The sequence below is a fragment of the Hippocampus guttulatus genome, chromosome 11 (genome assembly GCF_054856545.1).
Source record: "Hippocampus guttulatus isolate MCC_2025c chromosome 11, RoL_Hgut_1.0, whole genome shotgun sequence".
Taxonomy (NCBI): domain Eukaryota; kingdom Metazoa; phylum Chordata; class Actinopteri; order Syngnathiformes; family Syngnathidae; genus Hippocampus; species Hippocampus guttulatus.
This window is the reverse complement of record NC_141271.1, coordinates 11,872,139-11,895,881: the sequence shown is the minus strand read 5'-3', so window position 1 is coordinate 11,895,881 and position 23,743 is coordinate 11,872,139. Positions and strand designations below refer to the sequence as shown.

The window sequence follows — 23,743 nt, the reverse complement described above, 5'->3', positions numbered from 1 at the left end:
GCGTTTCAGGAAATGGTGCTTCCATTTAGTTTCTTCAAAGGTATGTGATATTTTGATCACGCTAGACCCTCGATTTAATGTGTACTTTGGAGGAGGCAAAACGTGTTTTTAAAATACAAAAAGATAATAAACCGAGTGGAGGAAAAAATAAAAGCCGGCTCGTGTCTTGTCCGCTTCCCGGTGTGTCTGATTTTGGGAAGAAAAAAAATAGCCCCGCCCACCCCAATAAAGCCCGGAACCTTCTCTCCTCCAATCCAGACAAAAGAAGGAGAAAGGCGAGGAAGAACCTTAATCGCAGCACCTTGGACACGGCTTCCAGCACATACACATACACATACTTCCGAACCTTCGCACCTTTATTGTCCAACATAACCCGGTCCATTCGAACCGCTGAAAGCCGTGTTCCAATGATGTCATACCTGTGGATCCTGCTGTTCTCTGGAGCCTTGTTGGCTGGACGTGCGAACACACAAGGTATTTATGATTTTTTTCTATCTATCTATCCATCTATCTATTTATCCGTCCATCCATCCATCCATCCATATCATTTTTCACTGACATCCACCTCATTGGCCATTGCACTGTGTATGTGTGCATGAACAGACTGTTAACAAGATTGATTAATAATAATTGATAGTGAACAAATGGGAAAAGCCTCAAGGGACTGTGGTGGCCCTACTGTCATTGACTTAATTGCAGTTCTGTGCAGAAGTATTCAGACAAAAAGACTTGTTTCATTATAAACGGTGATTTTGCCACCCCAATTGAGTTGATCTCAAAGCATGTGATTTAATTGAAGGCTTTCAGAGGGTTTATGCAAAAATTGCATTGAAGGGATTTCATCTACTTGATATGCATTTCCAGGGGGTCAAGTCAAGTCACATTTATTTATATAGCCCTTCATCACAGTCTCAAAGAGCTTCACATGCCCACAGTTGACAAATATTAATGACCTCCCCTGACCTTAACCCCCAGGAGGGCAAGGAAAAACTCCCAAAACCCAGTCTGAGGAAAATGAGAACCTTAAAAAGGGGCCACAGATGGGAGAATCCCCCTCCCAGGATGACCAGAGTGCAGTGGATGCCGATTGGACAAACATTTGACACAATCTTGTACTATACAGGGTTCATGATGAAGATATAAAAGTCCATTTAAAAATATGAAAACGCTGCAGGGAGATGCCTTCGGAGAGGTGGGTCCATTTCAACTGAGGTAGCTGCTCTAATTTCCGTGGGCAGGGCATTCCAAAACACTGGAGCCCGATTAGAGAACGTTTTAGAACATGCAGACTTTTTGTTTGGCTCTCGGAATCACTAAAAGACCAGCGTGTTGTGAACGCAGAGTTTGGGGCGGCACATACGGTGTCACTAAGTCAACGAAATCGGAAGATGCTAAGCCATGTAAATTTTGATGAGATCAAAACCTTGACATTTTATCTCAAATGGACCGCAAGCCAATGCAAGTTACTAATATCGGGGTAATGTGATCAAACTTCTTCGTCCTTGTCAAGAGTCTCGCTGCAGCATTTTGTACTCAATGCAAGCTTTTAACACTGGACATGGGAAGAGCAGAGAGCAAAAGGTTGCAATAATTGAGGCGAGACGTAACAAATGCATGAATTATGTCTGCGTCACCAGGAGATAAAATGGGATGCATCTTAATTATATTTCGAAGGTGAAACCCCCCCCACAATTCTTGCTATATTCTCAACGTGCATTTGAGAGTGTTGAATCAAGTATAACACAGAGATTTTTTTTTTGGGTGAAGCACTTTTGGTAATCGTACATTTATCAAGGCTGAGAGTAGTGTCCTTGAATAGGTGCCGATCTCAAGCAGGGCCAATCATCATCATCATCTCGGTTTTATCAGGGTTAAGAAGCAAAAAATTAAAAGTCAACCACTGTTTAATCTCAGCAAGGCACACCACGAGATTACAACAACTGCGCGGGTTAGTTATTTCTACCAGCGCATATATATATATATATATATATATATATATATATATATATATATATATATATAGTTGGGTATCATCAGCATAACAGTGAAAATTAAATATTTATGTAAGATGTCACCGAGTGGAAGCATGTAGATGCTGAACAAGAGAGGGCCAAGTACCGATTCCTGTGGGACTCCACATGTAACATTACAAAACTCAGAAGTTGTATTACCATAAATTACACGGTGCGGAGCACATCGGAACAGGAAATGAACTACGGTGCGTTATGCCATACGTCAGCTAGGGGGAGTGTCCTAGAAGGTTAAAAATATATTCATATATTATGGAATATTTATAATATCATCCATCCATCTGTTCTCCAAACCGCTTATCCTTATGAGAGTCACAGGGGTGCTGGAGCCATCTTCGGCAGTAGGCAGGGTACACCCTGAAGTGGTTGCCAGCCAATCACATATTCATAATATCAAGAATATACAATAATACTACTACTAATAATAATAGATTTTATTTATAAGCGCCTTTCAAGACACCCAAGGACACTTTACAATAACAAAAAACACAAAACAATACGGGTTGAGCAGCGGCAGCCAAAACGCGCCAGCGTTCACTCAACCCGAAAGTCAGAAAGAAACAAGGGAGGGAGAGGGGGAGAAAAAAAACCCACGCTCGAACTACCCTCATTTGAGGATAATTTGAGTGAGGCAAAAAACTCCTGCACAAGCATATGACAGTTACAACAGGTCACAAGACATAAACAATGAAGACGGTGAAACAAGGGAATATAGTAATATTATTTGTTTTGTTTTCAAAATATAGTCCTGAGTTTTGATTTTTACTTTTAAGGTCATAATGTGAATTTTAAAACTAAAATCTCTTGATTATATCAAAAAGACAGCCAGATATCTATTTTTTTTATTGCCATATTCTTATTGTTTAATAAAACCCTTGCTTCGGGTCCCTGGGATGAACCTGTTTAAAAAAAAAAAAAAGCTCCGCAAATGAAGTTATCGATTCTCAAAAGTGCTCTGCAAGGAAATATAAAACAAAATATTTTGAGCCTTGAAATCCCTTTAACATGAACTCCTATGCACAAATTATTTTTCTACCTGGAAAAAATGAATACTTACTTTCAAGGAGACATGCAATTTTTTTCACATTTTTAAAACCGTTCTCATGTGTTTATTGTATATCGCTGATAAAAGTGCAGTGTTCAAATTTCTTTTTCATAAATAAACATATAAAAGATTTACTTACTTTAATGTCACACTTGATTGGTGGCACACACCCGGGAGACACAACTTTTTGTTCACAAATCATTAAAAAATAAATTTTCCATCAAGTGAGCTTAGCACAATAATAAAAAAAGAAATCGTTCTCTCAGTTTTCTAAAGCTTTTTCATCTCCCCTCAAGTTCCTCGGACACCCTCTAGTGGATAGATTATGCATGTGTAACTCAGGAAGTGGCCAATGAAAGCGATCGCAAGCCTAATGTGGGTGGGCTTGGAAATTGGATAGATGGATAAGATGTTGGGCACTGTGGCTTTGCTGATTCCTTTTGGTTTTAACTGACAAACAACCAGACGCACGCACACACACACACACACACACACACACAACATCACTCATCTCTGTCCCATCACACCATTTTCCTAACCGTTGACGTGTGTTGACACTGAAACAAGAGACGTGTTTGCTTGGTGTGAATTAGTCAGCCTTATATAAAGATACAAAAGTGACATATGCGTAGGGAGTGTCTGTAATCAGAGCTGACCTCCAGCTGGAGAAAACACCCTACAACTTCACTTCCTCTCCCCTCAGGGTCCTCAACATACGTGTGAGTGTCAATGCATGCACGAGTGTGGACGCTGTACAGAACATAGAGTCATAAGTGTTTAAAAAGGTGAAACGGAAGGTTCCCTACCCCGAGATGAAGGTTTGTATGATTGTGTGCCAGGTGTGTGTGTTTACGCATTCAACTGCCCTCTGGTGATCGTGTGCTTGATAGGGGAAAACGGCACTTTGTGTCCTACAAACACACAATGGAGAGATATACTTGACACAACAACGTGTGCAGTCCTATCGACTGATTTACATGGAAAAGGCGTCTCTCCTTACAATATTTTCTAGTTACGAAATTGCTTCCCGAACCAATTAATTTCGTAAGCAGAGGTACCACTGTATTGGTGTAAAATACTGCAAAATCGTCATTAAAAGTTGCCTCTAAATTTTTAGATTTTACATTGACGTTGTGAGGTGCAAGTTATCGTCACGTCATCAAAATGGAGTGATGCATTCTCATATTTTTGCCTGGTTTAATCGGGAATGTCGTTCACGCACTTTAAGCCAACACCTCAAGTTACGTTGCAACTCACTGTTGCGAGTCGAGGGTTAACGTCTGGGGTTTGTTTGCTTTCGTTTGACACGACCATGTGGTTTGGACTCTGAGGATAGCGTGCGACCACGCAGAGACGCAGATGAGTCAGAAGCCTCCAGGGAAAGCTGTGGCGAGGAAACAACGAGAGTGCGACAGACAAAAGGAAAGAAAAGGAGGCAGCAAGAACCCTTCAGATCCAAAACAGAATAACCTTTTAAAGGGAAGGAGAAAATCTTACACATACTTAGTAAAAGAACTTCCCTTTAAGGCTAGGCCTGTACTTGCATGTTACTCTGTATGTTGGCAGTATCGAGAGAGAGTGGGAGGGGCTTTAATCGACCCCCCCCCCCACACACACACGCCATTATTTTTTTAGAGTGACTGAAGCTAATTAGCAAAGGAAGTGAAAAATGAGAACACAAAGTCCTGCAACAAGCAGATGACTTTTTTGTTGTTTTGTTTTTTTTACAAGGGTTTACGTAGTTACATAAACTCATCATTCTCTTAATTGGATCTCATTATGTGTCATTGTCTGCATGTTTACCGTAAAACATCGACATTCTTTCGGGGTCATTTGGATTTCAAAACAATTTTCCCGTAGGTCATAATGGAAAGTGAATTAGACCGTTCAGTGGGCAAACCCTTTAAGAATTGCACAGGCACTCTTTGAAGTTACATTTTACCACTCTGAAATTTCACACAAGCGTAGGAAGACATGAACCATTGTGATTGCAAAAAAAAAAAAGGTCCCTAAAAAGATTTCATGATTTAATGTTTAAGGTCATACAAGTGGAATTATCTTTTTTTTTTAATAGCTCAGTACCAATGTAATGTAAAACATTGAAACAGTAGACCACTTGCTTCTGTAACCGGCGACGACACGTTCTCTTAACACCAAGGTTGAGGCAGCTCCTTTTTTGGGACTGCGTGTCCTATTAAGCCAAAGAAAAAGCAAAGCAGCTAAGCCATATGGAAAATGCACAACCTGTTTTTTTTTTTTTTTTAGGGATACAGCAAGACATGAGACACTACTTGCGTCATTCGCTACGGACCCAGAAGTCCGTCACTCCTGAAAGAAGTCCTCTCATGTTGTCCGTGAGAGGCCAGTATTTTGTCTTCCAGTGGTAGCAAAAACAGCGCAGAGTCAATATGTCGCTTGCCCAATAAGCATTTGGAACAGCCTAATATCTACGACCATGAATTTGAAGTTGAATGGAAAATCTCCCAAAGGCACCTTATGGGTGCTATTGACTCAGTTGGCTTTGAAGTTCATGACAGCTGTTGTCAGTAAACAAAAGCAGCCTTGTGATCAAAAACATACAACTGTTTACAGTTAGTCTGAACACAGAGCACGGGGATAACCTTGGGCGTGAGCCGCATGCTGCTTCACCAAGTCGAAAGACAGAGAGTATGTCTGCAGCCTTTTCTGGTAAAGTTCCGTTACAAGCTTGTACACATCTGCCGCTTCATGTCCCTTCAAATAAATGATTGAGCGCTTATGTTTACATTAGACGCGACACTGTGCCGCAAGGTACGGGGAAAAAAAAATACTCGTCATCTCGCTCTTATCACATTTACTCAGCATGCATGCCGGGTTGCTTTTCTGCTGTGTGTGTGTGTGTGTGTTTGAATTCATGAATGCACAGCAGAGATGTGTTTGTGCACGTTAAGTAGGTTTGTTTAAGCCTAACTATTTTTTTTTTGGTGGGGGCGGGGGTGAAGGGAGGGGAGTGTTTGATCCTTGAAGGTGTGTTTGTTGCTGAGAGCGTGCCAGGCTGTCTCATTCGGAGGATTTGCAACACGACGCGCTACCCTTCGAGCTTCAACTGCTACACTTGGCAAACAGAGATGTTCCGTTAAAAAGCTTGCATATATAATGAGTCCAAGCTGAAGAGTCAGTTTCCTCGTCAAAGAAAACAGTAATGGCACTTAAGTACATTATTCAGTACATCCATCTATTTTACCGATCTCCAATGACTTTGGGAGAGAAGTGAGCTACACCCTGGACTGGTCGCCAGTCAATCACAGGTTATATGGACACAAACAACCGCACTCAAATTGACACCATTGAAAAATTTTTTAATCAAGCAAACATTCATGTTGTTGTTTTTTTTGTTTGTTTTTTTTGTAATACGGTAGTAAGATGAAGTCGCTGGAGAAAATGCAGGCAAGCGCTGCAAAAATCATCAGTCAACTCAACATCCAAGATTTGACCGCTGAGCCGCAGAAATGTGAGGCAGACTTGGGTCATCGCGCTGCCATATTCAACAATATTCAAATGCAATTTTCAAGTCCACTTTTCCTTCAGCAATGTCACCTCTTGGCTAATGTTGCCTTCTTGGTTTACACAAAAAAAAAAAACAACATTCTGGCTCACACAACACTCCCGCCCATCAGGCTGCTCGCTTTGCTGTCTTAGCTCCTCACACGCATCGGGGAAATGTCACAGCGCCATCTCAAAGACGCACAGGCGCACGCCAAACAAAGACGGGCTCATCTTATTTTCTCATTAGTGCTCACTCGCAATGCCAGTAAGGATGCAGGCTTTTTTTTTTTTTTTTTGGAGGCAGGTTGGATATGATTGATGTCATCCCATTGTGGCTGCAGCAGGAAAACATTAGTGCAGGGTGGGGCTGTGTGCGTGCGTGCGTGCGTGCGTGTATGTGTGTGTGAGAGAGAGTGAGGTTATGCATGTTGGAATATGTAGTGAAACCGTTTCGACCTTTCAGGCAAAAGTTTGAAGTAACAGATGGACAACAAATGCAACGGTTATACAAATCCCAAGCGGTCTTGTTTTGTTTCTTTGTAGCTTTTTCAACGACGCGCAGTGGAACCGCTAATGTTGAACTCAATTACGTAGTTTTTCCTTTGTGCAGTCATCTCTTCCAGGATCAAATGGCCACCATCATTTGACCTCGTGATAAATAGCAATTTAATTTCAAACAGCCATATCATTGTCGAACCAAATTAGCTGCTGTTAAGAGGACAATGTAAAAAAAATGTTGGAAACAGAGGTGAGAGTGTTTGAGGGTGAAGCCAGTAAAGACAATAAAAGTATTTTCACTTGTTGACAAAGCGCTTCATATGCAACACTGTGTGTGTATGTGGCGCATTGGACATAACTCCAAGTAGGAACGACACTAAGTTGACAACTTCACTGAGCAGTCAAGATGAAAGTGAGTCTGAATCTTCAACAGCTGGCTGAAAATGGCATTGGGAAGGGAGGGGGGGGGCAGTGTTGCGCATTATTATGTAAATTCACTACATTGTTGCCATGCAGCAAAATTCAGAATGGTTTAATTTCACACTTGATGGGTGGGTAACGATATAAGATAAGATATCCTTTATTTGTCCCACACTGAGGAAATTTACAGCCTCCAGCAGCAAGAATGTAGGCAGAAAGAAGAAAAAACAAAAAAAAACCTTCAACCTTAAGTGCAATATAAATACAAAATGGATAAATCGCAGTGCTATTTACAGTTGTATACTGTACAGAGGCCCTCCTGAGACCCTTCTATTTTCTTATACATGCTATTTCACATAATATTTATCTAGTTGCCTCACATAACTCTATCCATTTGCTTTTCTCTCAACACGTTGATTGTAAAAAAGACCAGGAAAAGGTCTCACCTATATCACCCACGACAGATGTTTGTAGTCCAAAACATTCTTCGGGCTATTTTTCACCGACATTGTCCAATTTGAAATTGTCCTACGTTTTGAAAATGCATGACTCAAGGTTTTAGGGCAGTAGGAAATGGAGTGTTGGTCATTCTTCTGTTTATGGTTTGATGTTTGCCAGGCTGTATTTTTTTATTCTTATTATTTTTTAGTTTGCCCTTCACTAAATGCTCACACTTTATTATTTCTCTGCTATTTATTAGATGACGTGGCCCCAACAGAGGATGCTACCGTCCATTCAACCTTGCTGCCTGAAATTGTCGAGAATTTAGACTTGCATGCTGAAGCTGGAATAGAGGTGAGGACATGTTGGTTCATTGCAAGGTCACACGTGTGTTTGGTAAACTGACAACCACTAAATTTGATCTTCATTATTCCTAGTGATATCACATTATGGTACGATGTTGTTGTTTACGGCTCTCACATTCTGATTTTTATAGAATCGATTATCCTATTAATTAATCTATTGATTACAGTACTCGAATAATGAAACTTTGGTTCTCCATTAAATACAGAAAATAGTGCCAGTAAGTGAACCTGAGCCAACTGATGCTGGAGCCCATGAACACGTGACTCCACCTGAAGGAGAAGTACAACCAGACGCGCCGTCAGAGACAGAACCAGAACCTGATCAATCACTACCAGAGGCTACTGCAGACAAAGAACCAGAGGCTACTATCGAAGGAGAAGCAGAAACAGCTCCAAAAGGAGAAGAAGAGTCTATAGCCGAACCGGAACCAGAGGATGCAGCAGGACCAGAGGCTGCAGCGGGACCAGCAGCAGAACCAGAGGCTGCACCAGAACCAGAGGATGCAGCAGAACCAGAACCAGAGGAGGCAGCAGAACCGGAGACTGCAGCAGAACCAGAACCAGAGGCTGCAGCAGGACCAGCAGCAGAACCCGATGCTGCAGCAGAACCAGAACCAGATGCTGCAGCAGGACCAGCAGCAGAACCAACAGCTGCAGCAGAGCCAGCAGCAGCACCAGAACCAGAAGCAGAGGATGCAGCAGACCCAGAACCAGAGGCTCCAGCAGAACCAGAACCAGATGCTACTGCAGAAGGAGAAGCAGAATCAGAGGCTGCTGAGTCGGAAGCAGCGTCATCAACGCAAGGTGATTCGGAACGTTTACACACAACATGACTTCCCACTCAGTGATGGTGCGAACGGTCGTCTGTCTCTTCATTTGCCGCTGTAATTCCCCAAGACCCTTAACAGGTTAACCGGTATGGAAAATGGACGGATGAAGTTCAGATTTAATCTACTCAAGTGCATGCTTAGATGAGGCCTCCATCGGAGATCTTCCACATCAAGTTTATTGAGTTTCTCTCCTCTTGGTGTCGAACCGGATAACACGATAAGTAACACTTATCGTGTTATCCGGTTACAAGGTGCATGAAAGGGTTAAATCTCTACTTGCCTGCCCTCCGCTCTTTAAGGTCCCGTGGCCGGTCCCGAACATCCAGAATCTGCGCAAGACATTCCCGATGTGGATGAAGAACCGAGCACTGCTGATGTATCGCATGCCCACGAAGAGGTCAGTTCACGGCAGTCTTGGGAAGTTTACCGGAAACGACATCTGACATCTTTTATTATATTTTTTATATTTATATAACTTGCCTTTGCTTTGGTCATTGAATACAAATTACAAACTGTATTTAAAGGGGAAGGCGAAGCCAAGAATGTGCATATATTGTTTATCGCATGCTGTTTACTTAAAAGCTAAGAAGTATGTTTTCCAAAAATATGTCTAAAACATTGCGTCTACATACGGGGGTCGCCATTTATAAATCTTTTCACGAGAATGTGACATATGTTCCCCAGTTGCCACGCGCTTTATTTACAAAGAAAACTGGACCGTTTGTAGATCTTCAGAACGACAGGCTACGTATTTATTTTTCTTTCCACGTACAAAAGCTACATCATAAACCATGATAACATCGCCATCGAAATGCAGCCAGCCGAATGTGCCCGATGTGGATTTCTTTCTTTCTTTCTTTCTTTTTTTGTTTCACATCAAGACGTTGATGTATGAGAATTATATTTTTCTTTACACTTTCTCTAATGGCCGCCACATGATATCCATCTGAGGCCCGATGGACACAGTATCCAACGATTAAATCCATCGCTCTTAACCCTGGAGACCCCAAAAAAAACCCTTTTCTTCTTTGGAAAATGATGAATTATACATTAAATGACTGCTATATGTTCACTGAACACCGAATTATATGTATTTTCAAATATTTAATGCTTTAATCCTAATTTAGGATTAGGGACAAATTTGACCCTTTAGCATTTGAGTAGCAGAATTTATAGCGGCCAAATTAGACCTTGTGGGTTCTCCAGGGTTAAAAACTGTTAGCGGACGCACGAAGCGCTACTCGCGCTATGATGGCCACGACCTTACGTTAATTAATTATTCCGTTTTTTTATTTTTAGTCCACGAATGCAAAAAGAGATTGGGAGGGCAGTTCCCCTTTAACATCCCTCCCTATGTTCAATAAAATATTTTCACAGCATGGCTCTGAAGATGAAGGCACAGCAGGAGCAGATGCAGCTGTGCCACATGACCAGTCGGCTCATGAAGGCGTGGAGGTGGACGTTGGCACAGAAATAAAAGCCCAGGTCCCTTCAGGTGAGGATGGCTGGTTTTGTTTCAGACTAATACACTTCCAGATGTGTTATTTGTCATGGGGTTTTGTACCGAGTCGGATTTTCTACAAAAGGTAGCAAGAAAAATGATCGGAAAGTGGAATTCTTGAAGATACCATCCGTCTCTTCTGCCTCTGTGAAGACGGATGGTTTGTTAGCGGTGCGAGGAAGGCTTCCCATGTCAAGGTTGAGAAACCCCTGAACAGAGGACATGTCCTCGACATCACCTATCTAATTGCTTTCATCACTTTTTGAGAGATTTGAAAAGGTAGCCGCTAACCAAAAAATAAAAATAAAAAAAACCCCACAAACGTGACACAGACAGTTTGGACTTCCAGATGTCGCCATGAAAATTCTTATGACTGAAGGGAATTCTAAACAAACGACTTTGGTTGGCAGAGACTTCTCCGCAAGGCATCTTAACAACTGGCAATTTCCATCCCAGACGAGTGGAATCCAATTTAATAGACACTGTACCTCAATTTATTTTCCTCTCGCATAAATACCTGAAATAGACATGTCCTTTGTTATTATCTTCACTTTGTCTTTAGACGACACGCGCCACCTGTACAGCAGATGTGGCCTCTGTTAAGATGATATTTGCAGAGGAGTTTCAGGCAAAAGTACAAAAAAAAAAAAATTGAAGCTGAAATTGAAAACTTCACATAGGGAGGCTGGAACCGGAATCAAACCCAAGACCTCCACACTTGTACATAGAGTACACCATTTTAAAATGTTTTCTATGTAGTCATAGAAAACACACTCAGACAAAATATATGTACTGTACACACATTAGTAAAAAGAAAACACGCATAAATATTTTGATGCCAAATTCATCAAGACCTTACGAGATTAATTCAAGTTACCTTTTGCTTTGACAATGACAAGAGGTGCTCAATGTGGTGACTGTTAGCTTCGAGACATTTGGGTGTACAGTAAATTACAGCTTGGTCAATGTTAATGTTGGCCAAAGAGTCCAATGGGATTGCTGCACATGCTGTGTCCAATTCCCCGTAGGTACCCTGAAGGATGCTGTGTTTCGCAGGAAAAACAGATGACATTGGCCCTTAGATCAGAAAAAAATTAGGCTGTAGCATGTCCGGATATTGTGAAGGTGAATCCTCATATTGTTTGATTCAGTTAACTGCACGGCTACCACACGCTCACCTTCGCGTCTGTGGACGACTTCGAGTCTTCAATGAATCTAACATACACGTTGTTTGGAATGTGGGAGGAAGCCCAAGTACTCAGAGAAAGCCCACGCAAGCATGCAGAGAACACGGAAACAGCACACAGAAAGGCCGTAGCCCAGACTTGAAACCGAAACGTCAGAACTGTGAGGCAGACGCGCTAACCACTATATAACACTCTGACCGCAAACTATGAAATCATTGCTTCAAATGAATGAAAAATCACGTTTGTCTATTGCGTTCAAGCTCTTGTTTCTGAATAAGTACTGCATTTTCACCAGTACGTCATATTGAAACCCGACTCCATGGCTATGCATGAAAGAAGTCAAGAATGTTGGCTAATCATTCATTTTGACTCATGCAGTTCTCATGCAATCTCCTTTTTCATATTGGACGGTAACTCCCTGTTTTCTCAGCACATTGATACGAAACCAAATTTTGGGAGGTTCTCTTTATAACACAAATCACCTTGACAGGTTATGAGATGGGTGGGTTGTGGTTAATTTACCTTGTATTGAGAGTGGTTATGTTGGAAGCAAAAATCTTCTGAATCATCTCAGTGTGACTTAATTACTGTGGCGGTATCGCCCTTCATTTGTCTGTACAAGTCTGTTCTTTTCAGGCCCATTTTTGATTGCTTTTCTTTTTTTTTATTCCACGCCTTGTTTTCTCTTCAGCCATTATTCATCTGTTAAATATTAGAACTGTGCTTTGTCAAAATCTCCCTGGCTGGATTATTTTTGTCAGTCGTGAATAACAATTCTGTGAAACCTGAAAGGTCCACCACAGTCCTGAGGCTGCTTGACCTTCTGTTTGTACTTAAATTCACAATTATTATTTTTCTCCCATCGGAAATTGTGGAGAGTCGTACTCTTTTCCAAGGTCAAAACGTTTTGCCATTAAAAAAAAAAGACTCTTGACTGTACCGGCAATGCTTCTTGTTATTTTGTTAAATGATTTTCATTTCATGTTGACTGGCTTTCTATGAGAAGTCCTGCATGGTTTTATGAGGCTATATTTTTTTTATCACCAACATTTCTGAGTCGCCAAGCCATGCCCCTGACTAACATGCACAAGCGTGATAATGAAATCCACATATCACAAATCCACCTTCAAGAAAATAACAATGTTAGCGATACTAAGCTAGCTTTAGCACTGTGTCCAAGTCAGCGTGAGTCACAGCCGCAATGTTGGTTGAATGACTTTTTTGTTATGGAGTGTTACTATAACATTGGTATCGGTAGAATTTTTTTGGAATGTACAATAATAAACGAAAGAAAAAGGTAATGAGCCTACCCATCGAGCATAAATGTTGCTAATTCTGCGTCCCTTTGGAATCATCTCGGCAGCTGCCCGAGGCCCCCCTTTTTATTTGTATTTTTTTTTTACTAATGTACTACTGATAGAGCCCACAGACAATTTTAACAAATACCACAGTTTGTATTTTTAACCACAAACTACCCGTTTAAAGGCATATTTGTACCAGAATTATTTGGCTACATTGGGTCATTCACTTCAGTGACCCTAAATGTGACCGATGACTCTCATCGTCTGCAGTGCTGACAAGGTATCCATAAAGCTACAAAATGTTCTCGCCAGTTTTTGTCCGACAGGAGATATAGTTTACGATGTGTCACTGGATGGACATGACATTACTCATGGGACTGACAGTATCTGGCTTAACACTTGTCCCAAATAAAAGTTATCTTTCATCCAAGATCCCCCCCCACCCCCCACCCCCCAAAAAAAGGATTCACTGCTTGAAACCGAAACTGAAAAACCATGAATCATAAATGATATATCGATGCGACCTTGACCTGCCTTACCTTACACTGAACATGCTGTGTAAATCTTCTAGGGTGTTCCCCAAAAAGCACAGACCGAATCTGTAATGTATCTTTGCTGTCGGATAATATCCCCAAATCCATGGTCAACACCAGTTCACACAATCATGGTCAACGCCCTTTGCTGCTATTGTTACGGGCTTTTTATTGAGCACAGCCCTGCGAGGCTTTTACTTACAACTGTTGGGGGGGAATAACATGATGATGGACAGGTGAGCTTGCTATGGCGATGGTGGGAAAAGACGCCATTGTGTTGTTGGGGTCGGGCGAGGGAGTTGTGGGGAACATCTGGACAATATCCCACTTGGGTGGAGATGGATGAAAAGTGACCTGCGGGGATTAATTTTGCCTTTCGCTCACCCGTATGTGTTTGGTCAGATGGAGGCTTTAACTTGGAAGATGCTCTGTCACGAGGCAACGCGCAGGACACGCCAGCCCACTCAGGGAGGAGCAAGAATGCGGGATCAGTGGGTGAGTATCTTATTAATCTTGAGAGGGGAACACTATAAGAATGTGTGAAGAGAAAGTTACATTTTCTCAGGAATAAGACGATGTTGTTTTTTATCAGCAGTTCTCTCTTGACCTGTTTTCCTTTAGCGGTAAATTATGGTTGAATTCTTACACCACACTGTATAGGGAAGTGACTTAGGGATATTTGTCTCTTTTTCTAAGCTGCATGGCTTTTAAGAGTTGAATATTTTTGAAAAATGTTCTCTCTGCTGTGTAATATTAAACACGATGGATTAGAGGTGCAAAGGTTTGTTGGCGAATGTACACCTACTTGATTTGTTAAATTAGTCAATAATTACTTAGGATTAATCATAGAATTATCTAAATATTCCGAGATGTTTTTTTTTTTTTCTTAAAGTACTGGTCCACTTCAAGTCAGTTCATCTTGGCAGTAGGAGCACAAAATGAATCAGAAGGTTTTTGTCCATAAAGCAAGCTTAAACATGAAAGTGAGATACAAAAGCTCATAGGGGCATCACACTGATTTAACATATCTTCCCACACAGTTCTTTTACTTAACATTTTGACAATAATGTGGGAACAAGCGTTTTTATTTATTTATTTTAAATCTCAAAGCCCTTTTATTCTAAACCTGAAATCGGAGTCATTCAGTTCAGTTTGATCATTATAATCGAGTGAAAGGCACTCCTTCTGTCTGCTCTGTCATTAGTGGCATTGTGGGACAAGTTGACGCAGGTACTAAGGCAGTCGTGACGACCCATGTGTAAACAAGGCTCTTGAACATTGACATCTTTTTTTCCTCCTCCTTAGCACATGCTGCTGAAGCCACGGGAGGAGGTAAGCAGTCCCCCATCATATGTCGTACAAATGTATTGGGCCACACCCCTGAATTACTTACTAGAGTGGTACCTTGACTGATGAGTGACTCGACTTATGAGTTTTTGGAGCTACAAACCTTTACTCATCTTTTTTTCTTTTTTTTACCTTGAGTTACAAGTAAAATTGCAAATGTGATCGATAGCTATGGTGGCAGCGAAATTTCCAACGAACAGCAGTTTCGCCAATTATATCAACTTCATCTTACAAAAGTCAGCTTGTGTAATGCTAAAGCAGGATACAAAATGCTATTGATGGGCTAATGAAACTAGCATAAATGATGCGGTAGTAGGTAGGTTGTATTTGAACACGGTGTAGAAATACATGTAGAGAGAGCACGTAACAATACTCGTTTCATCGTCAGCTGTACATGTATTTTATCAGTGTATTATAATGCCTCCTGGTGGCGAAGGCACACACACCAAAAGGAGTAGCACAATGCCCATTGAGTTATCATAAGGTACAAACAGTAATTTCTTATATTTTATTCCATGATGTCATGACTATATGGTTTCATAATGTATCCATAGGATACTGTAGAGTGCTATTTTTCTTACTAAAAACCACATTACACAAAAGTGGTGGTATTCTTTGCAGCGCTGGAGCGAATTAATGGCATTTCCATTCGTTTCAATGGGGAAAGATGATTTTAGATGTTTTGAGCAAGGATTTAAAATTGTATGTCCTGGCACCACTGTATAGACAACATTTTTCATTCATTTTTCACTATCATAAAATAATTTTGAACCACAAGCAGTGTTTTAAGCAAAATTTAAAACAACACTGTCACACTAGTTTACTCAGAATTTGATGTCTTCTTTCTTTTCCTTTTTTTCCATCAGAAATCAACACTGAAAGTGAGTTCCCTCCATTTGTGTGTGTGTGTGTGTGCGTGTGTCTGTGTGTGTGTAATCAACTACTTGTGTACTTCCTGTTCGACTTGCAGCACCAACATTTCCTTATTCTTTATTGCATAACATCAGCGTTAAGCAACTTCCCAAATGTGCTTCTCACAATAAGAGTCCAACAAAAACACCATTCAGCTCACTGATTTTCATCAAAAATTCCAATGATAAATTGACAAGCCGTTTTTCACAGATACATCAAATGGCTGCGTGCAAATTGTGCAACCCCGAGTTTCGCTCATCACTGAAGCGTTTCAAGCCTACGCTTTCCCTTCAGCATGTTGGAGCAAGCGCGGACACCAGAGCTATCGTAAAACATTCTGGTACCAGCAAGCTTAGTTTGTCTCTGTAACTGGCTCAAAGACGAGAAGAAATTCAGTCAGTTGTGACTGTGATACTTGATATTTTGAGATACAGCATGCGCCTTTGTCTCTGCGTGTTTAATACAGATGAATGCATTCATACAGTAAAGCCCTCTGTGAAAACATGAGTAATTGACGTCCCCTTATTTAAAAAAAAATGCCAATAGCAATAGTTTACAAAGTAAATATTCTACAAACTAAGAGACCAAAGCAGTTTAATATCATGCCAATTTCATTTGACAACATGACCCTAAAAAATAAATGGCTTACAGATGTTTTGATTAATCACCTCAACATAAAGTACTTTCTTGGCAGCGATTTTCTGTTAGCTAGTGCTTTGTCGCCATCATGTGACATCTTAGTTGCCTGTTACAGAACTAGCACAAAATGTCGGAATAGGTGAGAATAGGTTCCACACAGAATTTCTGATTAGGCGCAAGTTGACTGTACTCTGTTGCTTGTATTGGTTTTAGCGTTAGCATTCGTACTCCACAGGGAAGCGGAAATGATTTGTTTTGACAACAGGCAACAATTTGAAAGTGTGACTTACAGTATGTTAAACAACTGTCGTTGATATTCATGTTCAGCAAGTCCTCTCTCTATATGACATTTTCGAGGTTACAAACGTCACAAAATGAGCTAGTTTGCGCAGCGGCCTCATGATATGTGGCACAAACGGGGATGCTAAGTCACCACTGTACTGAATGTTTTTCCTTTTTTATCATGGCCTTGAAGTGTTTGTCCAAGCAAATATTTAGAGTATTTACGGTTTTAGCACTGCGCTAGCATAGGTAAGCGACATTACTGTGTGTTCCAACAAATTTGGTTTGCACCACCGCCATAGAAACCGAATGGAGTAATATACCAAGGACTCCTGTATATTTCTATTTGGCCACCAAAATGTATTTGAATGGAAAAACAAAGTTTATTGTGTCAAATATTTGTATTTTATTCAAATATGATTATTTACGAAGCCTCCAACGACATTTTTCAAACTCAAGTCTCCCTCCTAATACAAACAGTTCTTCCCTTGCATTTTTTTAACCCCAAATTTTGCAAAAACTGCAGGAGTCTCTTTCCTGTGTTTGTAATTTTTTTAGATAGGCCACAACACGAAGTATGCCAATAACTTCCGAATCACAGCCATCTCTCTCTATCAAAGATGTGTCATCCATGTGTGCCTTTCACGACTCATTACTCCTCCACATGCGTATTCAACTTCATCTTCTCTGACTCATCATGTCAAACTGTTGCGAACGGCTATCTTTGAATCCCTTTTTTCATTCCCTCACTCACTGTTCCACCCTCCCCCCGTTCCACCCCGACATCCTTCCTCGCCGTCATTGTGCTGCTGTGGCGGCGCAACATCCTGCCATTATCTCGGCGTGGCTACCAAAATCACATTTTTTTTCTCCCAACAAGCCAAATTATGCAGATTTGATATTGAGTCAGATGGCGCATGCATGCTTTTTAGATGATGTGTGTGACTCAGCATGAAAATGATTCCCATCGCTGTTGCCATGGTGACTGGGTCTCAGCGGGAGACATGTCGCCACAATTACGTTTTTTTTTTTTTTTAATGTATGATAATTACACTGCGAGAGCAAACTGGCATACAACACTGTGATAAGTACAGGACATGCATTGTTCTCATTCATACCCTGACGAACAACACGGCAGACATTTTCATTGAGATTTTACTCGCGGTGATTCATAGAATTACACCGCTTTAACTTAACCTGTGGTGAAAGTGTCGTAATCTGTGCGGAATGCGCTCATGCAAAACAGCCAACGTTTGTTATGAGGCACTTTACACAATTACCTGCAAACATTGTGCATTATGCATGTGTTCTCACACGTATTTTATTTCATATATTTGACACATTAATATGCATGCTTTATACTGGCCGGCCTGCTTTAATTTCATTCATTGAGCACAAGTCTTCAAAAAATTGAAAATACATGTAAACATTAAGTTTATACATAATACAGGTACCTTTAATTTAATAAAGTTAACAAAATAAAACACAAATACACAATGGCTTCTGCATTTACTCTGAGCTCATAAATCTTGTTTTAAAAATTGCCAACTTCCTTTCGACTGTCTTTAGCGTTTTAAATATACCAAAATATTTGTTTCCGTTTGTTATAACATTCTGTTGTCTTTTGTATGAGTGACCACACAGACGCACCGGACGCTGCAATGATTGATTTGAATATATTTGTTTTTGGCTTTTAGAATCCGGCTCGGGCTCCTTGGCAGCAATTTTGTGTGCAGTGGGTGTGGCCTTTGTGGGTGCAGGCACCGCATATTATACCTACCAGAAGAAGAAACTCTGCTTCAAGAATTTACACGGTACGGACAATCGAGTCTCTTTACCGAGACTGCCGCAATTATCACATAATTAGTGCACATTCACGTACTGGTGTCAGCGTTAACTACATCTGCACAAAATAATGGCTTACAGTAGAAGAGCCGTAATTAAAATGCATTTAAAAAGGGACTATTCTGTTTTGATTGGCACTAGTTACACAAGTGGAGCTAAATATTAAAAATGCTTCTCAAAGTGCTACAACCACTATAATACAAATCTGCATATTATGTATCATACGTTTCAACTAGCTACTCTTAAAGAATTTGTCATTCAAAGAAATACCGGCACACAACCAAAAGCATGATGTGAAACAGGATGTTTTTCCGCAAAGTCAGGTGGGAAAATTGTGTTATCACCATCAACAGAGACACAAACATTGTGTGTCAATATTGTCAATTCAGCACCCTTTTTGTTGACAGTCAACTTGAACAATTCATCCGGTACAGACGCAAAAGGGATCCCAGCATACACACATCGTGTCAACAAAAAGATGACTGACCGAAACTGCGTGTTCAAGAGAGTGAATAGATTTGTTATCAAGATTTGTTCATGTGTAAAAATAACAGACAAAATGGGAAAAGACCAATTGTATGCAAATACAAATATGACCATATTTGGACATCTGGGTTTTCTGACTGACATGCATGTTCACGTGACTGATATGAAGTGAGGCGATTGCAAGTACTATAAAGATATTATTTCCGAGATCAAAGGTTCATGGGGATGAATGTGTGATGAGAAGGCATTTGATTGGCTAACGCCTTGTCTTACTCTTTTAGAAGAAGACCCTGAGGCTGCTCGCAAAGCCGACGCAGGCGAGGCCCAGTCGGACCCTCAAGGTACGACAAGCGCCCACGTTTACACATACACACATGCCCACACAACCAAGATTTGCTGTACATCATTTTTTTTTTCTGGGGTCTTTTTGCAGTCCTTAGCAACTTGCTGAACTCCTCGTAGAGCAGAGTTGATCATGTGACTCGACCTGGACCAACCACAGTCAAGCAAAGTGGCAAGCTCACTGTTAGGCTTTATCCACTGTGGAGGTGCATTTCTGTGAGGCCTCCTGTTGGTGGCTGTGTGTGTGTGTGTGTGTGTGTGTGTGTGTGTGCGTGTTTCAAAAAGAGGGACTAAAAGTGTGTACGTGTGTGTGTATTCATTAGCACATGATGTGGGTAAAAGCAACAACGCAACTTCATTTGCATCAACATTTGACCAGACATTTTGTTTATCCAAGTTTTTCCAAATATTTTGATAATTTTAATGAGGCACGCCCATCCATTTATAGGAATTGGAAAAAAAACAAAACACTGAGTGATGTCCTTTTATTGTCAGTTCCATTATTGTATGTTGACAGGGTTTAAGTATTTCAAACCAGCCACAATCTCGATGACATAATAATTGATAATGACCTAATAACGCTGTTAGCTACCTTTGAAAAACGATGTCAACAAAAAAATACATGTTAAGCATGTGTACACACATCTTCACCGATTTTTATTATGACACACATGATAAGTTAAAAAAATAAAATCGGCGAGTGTAAAATTCCTGCCCCACACAAAGATTTACCGACGGGGTGGGAAAAAAATCACTCATGACAACACGCCGCAGGGTGTACAATCAGGCCTTTTGCTCACGTTGTTCAAAAGGGAAGAAAAATGCTCAGATTCGGCTCGATTATCGATACATGTGTGTGCAGAGCGATTCAAGTAGTCAGTGGATGGAAAACAGGAAGTTCTGATGCAATCGTTGCTCTATTGTGATAAAGACAAATAACTTGGAGTAGTTGAGAGTTGATCCATTAAATCAGGAAATACGTTATGTATTGCCTAAACATTGAGATATACTGTACGTAAACTAATGATAATGAACAAAAAAAAACCTCATTGATTTTACAGCAGACAGTCCTGTACGTGACTCCCTTAGCTTCAAAACAGCATCTCTATCAAAATTCAATTTTTATTGGGGGACTCAGTGAATCTGACTTGCAACTCTTTTTAGCTAAGTTTGGGAACCCTGCTGCGACGAGCAAAAAGTACAAGCACTGATGTGGGTTCCAAACAAGACATTTTCAACCTGGAAGACTTTGGCAAAGGCCCCTTTTCTGTCCCAGGAGGCATGATTGGTTGATGTTTATGGACTGATAGACAATAGCACCACCCTAAAGAGAAGACACTGTTATAACTGCAACATTTCCAGTTTGTAGTTTGGCATCTCACTACTTTTGCTCAGTTTGGTGTATTTTAAGAGGTAATTAAAAAAAAAAAAGAAGTCTTTATAGCGTTTTAGTGGCTTAGGTCATGTGTCACTGTGAGTTTTGTACTTCGATGTTGTCAGTCTGGTTTCTCTAGAGTGCCTTTCACCGTCCCAATCTGGCTTGCCCCGTGTACAGACGCACTGAATGTCTCCTGAATGTCCACTCTTGAACGAGGCATTCACTTTAAAAGCCCGAAGAACACTTAGACGCACTCTCAAGCCACAACTGAAGAGATTCACCTGCACTGGTGAATTACGGTACAGTCAGTCTGTCCAGTTGAACCGGGAAACTCCTCAGCAGAGGAGGCCCGGCAGTTTGAGAAACATCATTTGCTTTAATGCGGACTCTTTCAATTTCACTGAGCTGCCGATTTTTTTGTCTGCTCAGAATGGAGACTTTTACATCGCATTTCGCCTTTATTTATCGTCAGATTTGAGTCTGAGCATGACATTCAATGACTAAAACCCATTTTTCTTCAGCAATGAGAGAGAAAAATGTGATCTCTTCATTAAGTAATAATTACATGCTGTGTCCCCCGCCCTCTATTTTGTTTGTAAAAACAGTGCATTTGAAAGTTGCCTGAAAACAATAATTAGCATTTTGATTTAGAGTAACTGTTGCATGGACCTAACTATACATTGTGGGGTGGTATTGTTTGATCAAGCGATGTGTGTAATGTGTGACAATGGTTAGTTAGAATGTAAAGTCTCATTGTTTTTTTTTTTAAAGTCCCCTGCCCAACTGGAGATAACCTTAACTCCAACATAATGTTTGGAACAACGGTAGGCACATTTTCCCACAGCTAAAATTGGTTCATTGAAAAATGAGCTGAAAGGCAATCATTTATTTCATTAAATAATTGGTTGACTGAAATGACATTTGACATAGTTCCTATTTTATTTTAAATTCAAAATTATTTAATTGGAATGAAACGTCAAAATCTGATTTACAAACCCAATTCCGCTGGACGTCGGCGCATTGCGTTCAACATAAATAAAAACAGAATGCAATGATGTGCAAATCACGTGCAGCCTAAATTTAATTGAATACGCTGTAAAGGCGAGACACTACACCACATGGTAATTCAGGAAACAAAAAATCGAATAGATACAAATCCAATTCGTTTATCAGCTTGATCATTAACTACCATGTGGTTTAGTGTCTGTCCTGCACATGTTATAAAATCTCTGCTTAAGCTCATGCAAGTGCACCCCATGTTGTGGACTGCGAGCGCATTGTAGTGTCTATTCCCGATGACTCATCAACGTGTGCCTCTTTATTCCGTTCAAGCCAGCTGTCTTTTTCTGCCATTATCACCATTTTTTTTTCATATTCAAATCCTATCCATTGTCTATTGTGAGGTGCCTCAAGACTGATTGTTTTTGAATAGCGTGTGGTATCTTTAGTGCTTGTTCTTGTGGCAAATTGCTTAAATATGAGGGGCTGCGTCGATAACGATCGAGTTATTACTGTAGCACAAACAGCTAACATCTGAATGTCTTTTTTTTTTCTGTTGCCTTATGGTTGCTGTGTTCCCTTTAAACCTTGCTTGCTGCTTAAACGGTCAAATAGGGTGTTGTGGGGAAAAGGTGCCACACGGCTGCAATACTGTACACGACAGAGGCTGCTACAAACAGTCTGGCCGCAATTACTTGTGATATCGAATGTTAGTTATTTACAGTGAATGAGCTCGACTTTGCAAAATGCCCAGTCAAAGCTCCTTTTTTAAAAATGCCTTGATTAAAATTGCAATAAAAAGGGATGGGCTCATTTTAGTATTTTTCCGTAATATGCCATCAGGAAAATTCAAATGATCAATTAATCATCGGACCAATAACCCTTCTAATTCCGCTTATTTTATTGATATTCTATTCAAAATGACTAGGCCCAAGGACAATTAACCAATGGGAGTCTGTAAGACAGAAGGTGTGACTGAGGGGTTTTCTCAGTCATTTTTCTGTGCAAAGAGCTAATTTCGGAGAAACAGAAAGTCACTTGCGTTTTTATTTCATTGGACATTCTAAAACAAATACAGCATCAAACCGGTACTTCGTGTTTTGCAACCAAATGCCTACGTGACTGGCCGGCGGAGCCGCGCCTAAGAGCCACTTGCTTACAGTGCGCGTTACATACAGGGTATGAGGACATGGCAGCAGAGAATCCAGAGGTGGAGGGAAGAGTAACTTCAGTTAAGGCTATGTTCAGATGTTACGTCACTATTAATTGGAAATTCCTAATGATCCACGAATCGATTATCATGCCCATCCCTAATTGCCACTGTATCTTAAAACAAAAGTATGTCCAAAAAGTCCTACTTTCAAGCTGTCACCCTAGAATGTAAGCACATCGGCTTGACTTTGTTACGTCGTCAGTGGACCAGTCCTGCCTTATCAGCACATCTGAGAAGCAACAAGGTTATGAACATAAATCTCCGATTTGCTTTAAAAATATCGAGACATATCATTTCTTTTCTATGATTAGTCCGTTTTTTTATGTAGCACCTGTATACATGTTTGTCATAAAGCACTTGTGGTGTAAATAATGTTGGAGGTGAATAAAACAAGCAGTTTCGGTGGGAGTCAGTCTGTCTATCTTATGTTTGTGTGGTTCATGCAGTGCATTGTGGTCAATTTTTCAGCACTTTTGAGAAAAAAATCTAGGACGAAGGGGGCAAACGAGGACAAAATGGCCTTCAAAATAAAATACTCTTTACCTTCCAATGGCCCTAATGTAAAATAGGTCCTGCATATTTATTACATTACTTTTTACACTGTATAAAAAAGTATTGTTATGA

General features: G+C 40.5%; 1 protein-coding gene across 2 annotated transcripts; it reads left to right on the top strand.

Annotated features, from left to right (window-relative positions):
- Positions 1 to 262: 262 nt before the first annotated feature.
- Positions 263 to 23,527, top strand: LOC147198091 (uncharacterized). 2 transcript variants are annotated; one of them, XM_086123443.1, is made up of 11 exons: positions 263 to 474; positions 8,219 to 8,313; positions 8,531 to 9,128; positions 9,454 to 9,551; positions 10,532 to 10,649; positions 14,079 to 14,171; positions 14,982 to 15,008; positions 15,890 to 15,904; positions 18,554 to 18,670; positions 19,469 to 19,528; positions 19,621 to 23,527. In XM_086123443.1, exons 1-11 carry the CDS (start codon positions 408 to 410, stop codon positions 19,647 to 19,649), a joined length of 1,317 nt encoding a protein of 438 aa, XP_085979569.1. In that variant the 5' UTR covers positions 263 to 407; the 3' UTR covers positions 19,650 to 23,527. The 2 variants fall into 2 exon arrangements, with proteins under 2 accessions (XP_085979569.1, XP_085979570.1); XM_086123444.1 differs by lacking the exon at positions 15,890 to 15,904.
- The last annotated feature ends 216 nt before the right edge of the window (positions 23,528 to 23,743 follow it).

What these genes read in the sequence shown, in the direction of transcription:
- LOC147198091 (XM_086123443.1), top strand. Translation starts at nt 408, where the DNA reads ATGATGTCATACCTGTGGATCCTGCTGTTCTCTGGAGCCTTGTTGGCT. An exon ending in TGGACGTGCGAACACACAAG is followed by an intron (nt 475 to 8,218) that starts GTATTTATGATT and finishes GCTATTTATTAG; the next exon opens with ATGACGTGGCCCCAACAGAG. An exon ending in CTGCTTCAAGAATTTACACG is followed by an intron (nt 18,671 to 19,468) that starts GTACGGACAATC and finishes TTACTCTTTTAG; the next exon opens with AAGAAGACCCTGAGGCTGCT.